At 55.5% G+C, this 4,760-nt stretch overlaps 1 protein-coding gene across 1 annotated transcript in view; it reads right to left on the reverse strand.

The window, feature by feature from the left end:
- KPLCE (KPRP N-terminal and LCE C-terminal like protein) overlaps window positions 1–143 on the reverse strand; it is a 958-nt gene extending 815 nt beyond the window's left edge. The window contains exon 1 of the mRNA XM_039849755.1: window positions 15–143. Coding sequence (XP_039705689.1) covers window positions 15–128 — 114 coding nt within the window. The 5' untranslated portion in view covers window positions 129–143. The remainder of the gene's footprint in view (window positions 1–14) is intronic.
- Window positions 144–4,760: the final 4,617 nt, after the last annotated feature.

Genomic DNA, 4,760 nt, shown 5'->3' on the forward strand with positions numbered 1-4,760 from the left:
GCCGGGCACGTCACGTAGGTTTGAGTTACGCACGGAGCTGGGCATTTCACAGATGTAACGTCGGCCCCCAATCCCGAGCCTTTCACACAGGATGGAGGGAACTGCACCTGCTTCTGCTGGTCACACATCTTTCTATGGCTTTGCAAAATCTGAAAAGAAAGGTTTCGTGAGAACGAGGACGATTTCCAGGGGCGCCTGCGACATCCCCCGTGGATGGCATGGTCTGTAAGCAGTAGGCTTTTGAGAAGGTGCCAGGCGCCCTGAAGCTGTCCAGCTGGCACCGGGGTGGACTAAGCCGTGGATGCTGGGCTCGGCTCTCGTACCTTTCTTTACCTGGCTGTATGACTTTGGACGAGTCGCTGCTCACCTCTGAGCCTCAGTTTCCATGGTAAAAAATGAAGGACTCTGCCCAGCTCCGCAAGCCTCCTCTCTCCCCACCCACTTTGATGTCTACACTGCGAGTTGTCCTTGGGAGGTCATCGCTTCCCAGTTCATCTCTTCCTGCCACCAGTTTATTCGAGTGGCTCTCCTTCCTCCTGCCCAGCCAGGTGTACCCAGGGAAGGCATGTTCACGTCAGCACAGCTGAGCCCACGGGAGCCTCAAGCCGAGCCCGACAGAGCCCGACACGGCCCCGTTGGAGTGAGTTTCCACCCTTCGCTCTTTGGATCAGCTAAACGATCACTTTACCTCGTTAACGGACCCAAGAGAGGACTGCACACCCGCACTCAGAGAGAGAAGACGGCCGCCTTCTCCCAAAGCCCTAATAGCTCAGACCGCCCGTCTCCCTCTCCTCCAAAGCTCCGGGCTCGGGCTTCCGGTCAGCTATTGCCATCGGCCTCCTTCAGCGGCTGCCCTGGGTGTCTCATCTCGACCACCCTCGTGGCTCTCCACGCCACCTTCTCCAAGGCTCCCTTTCACGCTACGTCATCACCCCCAGGCAGAGAGACTTACCCTCTTTGCTGACGGGAGCAAGGCTGGAAGGAACCAGTGATCTGAGGAACTGGAGGTTGGGGACACCTTTTATAGGGCAATGGGGCAATAGTGAGGCAATTTAATGGCATCTGAATGAAGCAGCGGAGATCACGAGGGTGAGGGCTGGCCTCGCATTGGCGGGATTCCTCCCCAGGATGCCCGGCTCCTCGGTCACAGGCGGGGCAGGTCTGGGCTTGACGCTGAATTTTTTCAAACACGAGATAAACGACTTCTGCCACCTTCTTTATGAAACAAGTCAGGCTTCTTTTACTAGAAGCTGGGAGAGATGCCCGTGAGATCTGTTCCTGTGAAGCTGTTTCTAGGTCACTTGAGTCTTCAAGGACCTGTCTGAGATGTGAGCGTCTCAGTTTTCACACGCTGGGCCGAAATGGCGTGTTCTTTCCCAGCGCAGATGAAGGCTTCCATGATGGCTCCTCCTGGTCGCGGTTGCCGGACACAGAGAGTTTGGCTCAGTGGTCTCTGCCTCAATATGGCAGCTGGGCCCTCAGGAAATGGTGTGTTCCGTGGGCTGGCAGGTTATGCTAAGCTCACTTAAAAACTGGCCGAGTGTTTGATGATCCTGGACCCCAGGCTCTATACCTAGGCTGTTTAGCCTCATTCACTCATGCCCTAGGACCTCTCACCCTCACCAACATGCCCTATGACCCCCCACCCTCACCTCAGATCTCACTGACACGTCTAGATCCCCAAGAACCCAACACGGGAGAAATCCAGCCAGATGGACACGATGTGATAACGATAACAGTAGAATCTGACATTTTAATCGAACGCTTTCAATGTGCCGGACAGTTCATGAGGCACATATACTCACAGATGGCCCCGTCACTGAGGCCCCGAAAGGTCAAGGAACGTACCCGCTGTCACAAAGCAAACAAGCGAGGAAGCTGGAAGCCCAGTGCAGGCGGTCTGATGGCCTCAGGAGCCCTGCTCTTACAGAAGAGGAAACTAAGACCCAAGGGCCCAGCTACCTCGCCGAGGCCACCCCATCGGTAGGCAGGGGATGCCATCTAGGCCCAGGCTTTTCTAATCTCAGAGCCCAGGCTCTTCCCACTGAGCCACGATGGGCTGCCCGACTGGAAGGTCATCTCCATCCCGAAGCTAGCACTGGCCCCGAGCAGCTACTCCCTCAGACCAGCCAGTCCAGGCCCCGCTGTGGCCCTTGCAGCCTCTCTGGTTAAAGGGGCTCCTGCATTTGTCCATATGGACCACCCACATTCCCCGAATTAAAAAAACACAACACGAACCCCCACACTTCACAGGCACTTCCCGCTCCGAGCCGGGTTTGCAAGGCCTGCCTCTGAACAATCTGGAAGAGGCAAGAAGGGGAGATGTCACCCCAGGACTGGAAGGCTTCCCGCTTCCTCCCACCATGTGTGCCTCTTGTGGCTTGTAACACTCCGTACCTTCCTCCGTGAAGCCCGCCAGTCTCTCTCCCCAAGGGAATGGAGTAAGCGGGAGGGATGGGGTTTACGCCAGTCCATTACCTGCTTCCCTAAGTGTCCCACCTCGGTTGATACCCAGGCCTGGCATTTTATAGAAAAAAGGGAAACAGGATGATCTTTTATTGGAGTCAGAAACGTCACATGGGATAGCCGATCAAATTTAGTCCCCACAACAGTGTCCCAAACAAACACACTCAAGCTCACACGGCTCAAGTGGTCGATTCAGAATTCGAACCCAAGTATAAGAGATCTCACATTTTACTGTCTTCCGCCATAGCATGCTGCTTCTAGTGTTCAAATCCGTCAGGCCTTCGGAACGACGCCTTTCAGCCCCCAGCAGACACGGCCGAGAAGCCTGCTACCTTACACGCAGGACGGGCCAGCCCTACTCTATGGGGAAAGGAATCTCCTAGAAGGCCAGCCATTTTAGGGCACGTCAGCAAAACGAGGTCGGGGGAAAGAGGGAGGGAGAGGTCAAGACACGAACGGAACTGAGTCCTCGTCCTGATTCTGCCGATGCCTCTCGGACTGAGTCCATCCTGCCCTGGTGTCCCTCGGCCATTCCCTCTCCACTCCGAGGACTTTTAATTGAATTTGTTGGGGTAACGTTGGTTAATGACATTATATTATTTTCAGGTTTATAAGGTCAGAATTCAGCATCTGCAGACTCCAGTGAGTGCTCCCGTCTGAAGTCTAGCCGCCTCGCATCACCATGTCTTGGCCCCCCTTTACCCTCTTTGGTCCCCTGCCCCGCCTCCCCATCCTCTCTGGCCACCCCCATTCTGCTATTTGTGTCTATGAGTTTGTTTTTGTCTGTTTTGCTAGATTGTTTGTTACTTTTTGTTATATAGCTCACATATGAGTAAAGCCATATGGTTTTTGTCTTTTTCCACTTGATTTATGTCATATAGCATAATACTCTCAAGATCCATCATATGGTCACAAATGGCAACAGTCGATCCTTTTTTATAGCTGAGTAGTATTCCATTGTATATATACACCACATCCTCTCCACCCAATCATTCATCGATGGCTCTTCCTCTCTAAAATAGACAAAGCCCCTCCTGGGACAGTCTGGGGTCCTTGGGGTCTGTTTTGCAAAGGAAATGTACATTTCCACATCCTAGCTGTCCGCGGAGTTATTCCCGGAGTTACTCCGGATGGACCCTAACTCCGCGAGCGTTGGTAGCTGTGCACGCGTTCCCTGCACGCCAGCGGCCTCTAGCACAGGCCCCGGGCCCGCTGACCAGACCAGCGCATGCGTGAAGGGATGCGGGGCGCTGGATGCGGCTGGTACAGCCTAGGCCCGCCTTTTCCTCCGCGCGGCGAGCGCCCGCCCCGCTGTTAGCCAATCCCCGCGCGCGGCGTGCCATCCGCGAGCGCTGATTGGCTCGCCTCCCTCCCTCTCTGCGGTCAGGCTCTCACTAATGGCTCTGACATCTCCGCGCGGCACTGACATCCCTGGTGAGAGATGCTGCTTCCCTGTGGCACCGAACCAGGTGGGCGGGTTGTGCCTCACCCATTTGATAGAGGCGGAGAAGCCAGATGACGGGTCCCAGTGTCAGGGTGAGTCACAGGGTTATCTTGCAAAGGCCCCATCTTTGGACACAAGCTCACGGAATCAGAGACTTGTGGACTCACGCCATTGCAGCCCAGTAGACTCACGGGGTAACAGGTACAGAGAGTCATGAATGCACAGAATCGCAGACTCAGAATCCTGGCATCTCCCAGGCGCAGGGGACTAACACATGTCATCGGTCTGGCCCCTGGCAGGGGACAGAGGAGTTCCTGTGTCATCCGGCGTCACGGGCTGTTTAGGAAGATTTTCTGGCCTTTAAAAGTTCTGTGCAGTCCACGCGGTTGGCTCATTTCAGGACCTACTGCCACCTGAGAGGCGGGGACTGTGTCCTCGACTGTCTCTGAGGTCGCTCACAGCACCAGCGTCTACGCATCCTGGCATCGATCACGCGTTTGAAGCTGTGCTCCTGAGGGCACGCATCAAGCCGGGGTTTGGACTCAGTGGTCCCCCAGCCCCGACCAGGGCACCAGAGCGGGAGGTGACATGTTGCTCCCTGAGGGCAAAAACTGGGTCCTTCTTTTGTGTGTATGTGTGTGTGAAAAAGAAGCGGGAGGAAATGAGAAGCCACACACCTGGAGATGGAGGCCTCAGGAAGCTTGCACCCGGTGGGAAGTCTCATTTCCGTGTCTGAGACCGGAAGGGGGTGTGGGGGCCCCTCCTTAGAGCCTGTCTGTGCACGTCTCCCTTCTGGCCCAGCTTCGAGATTTGCCCCGGAGCCCTGCACTTCATCCCAGGGACAATCGGG

This window comes from Pteropus medius, unplaced genomic scaffold (assembly GCF_902729225.1).
Source record: "Pteropus medius unplaced genomic scaffold, Ma_sr-lr_union100, whole genome shotgun sequence".
Lineage (NCBI taxonomy): Eukaryota > Metazoa > Chordata > Mammalia > Chiroptera > Pteropodidae > Pteropus > Pteropus medius.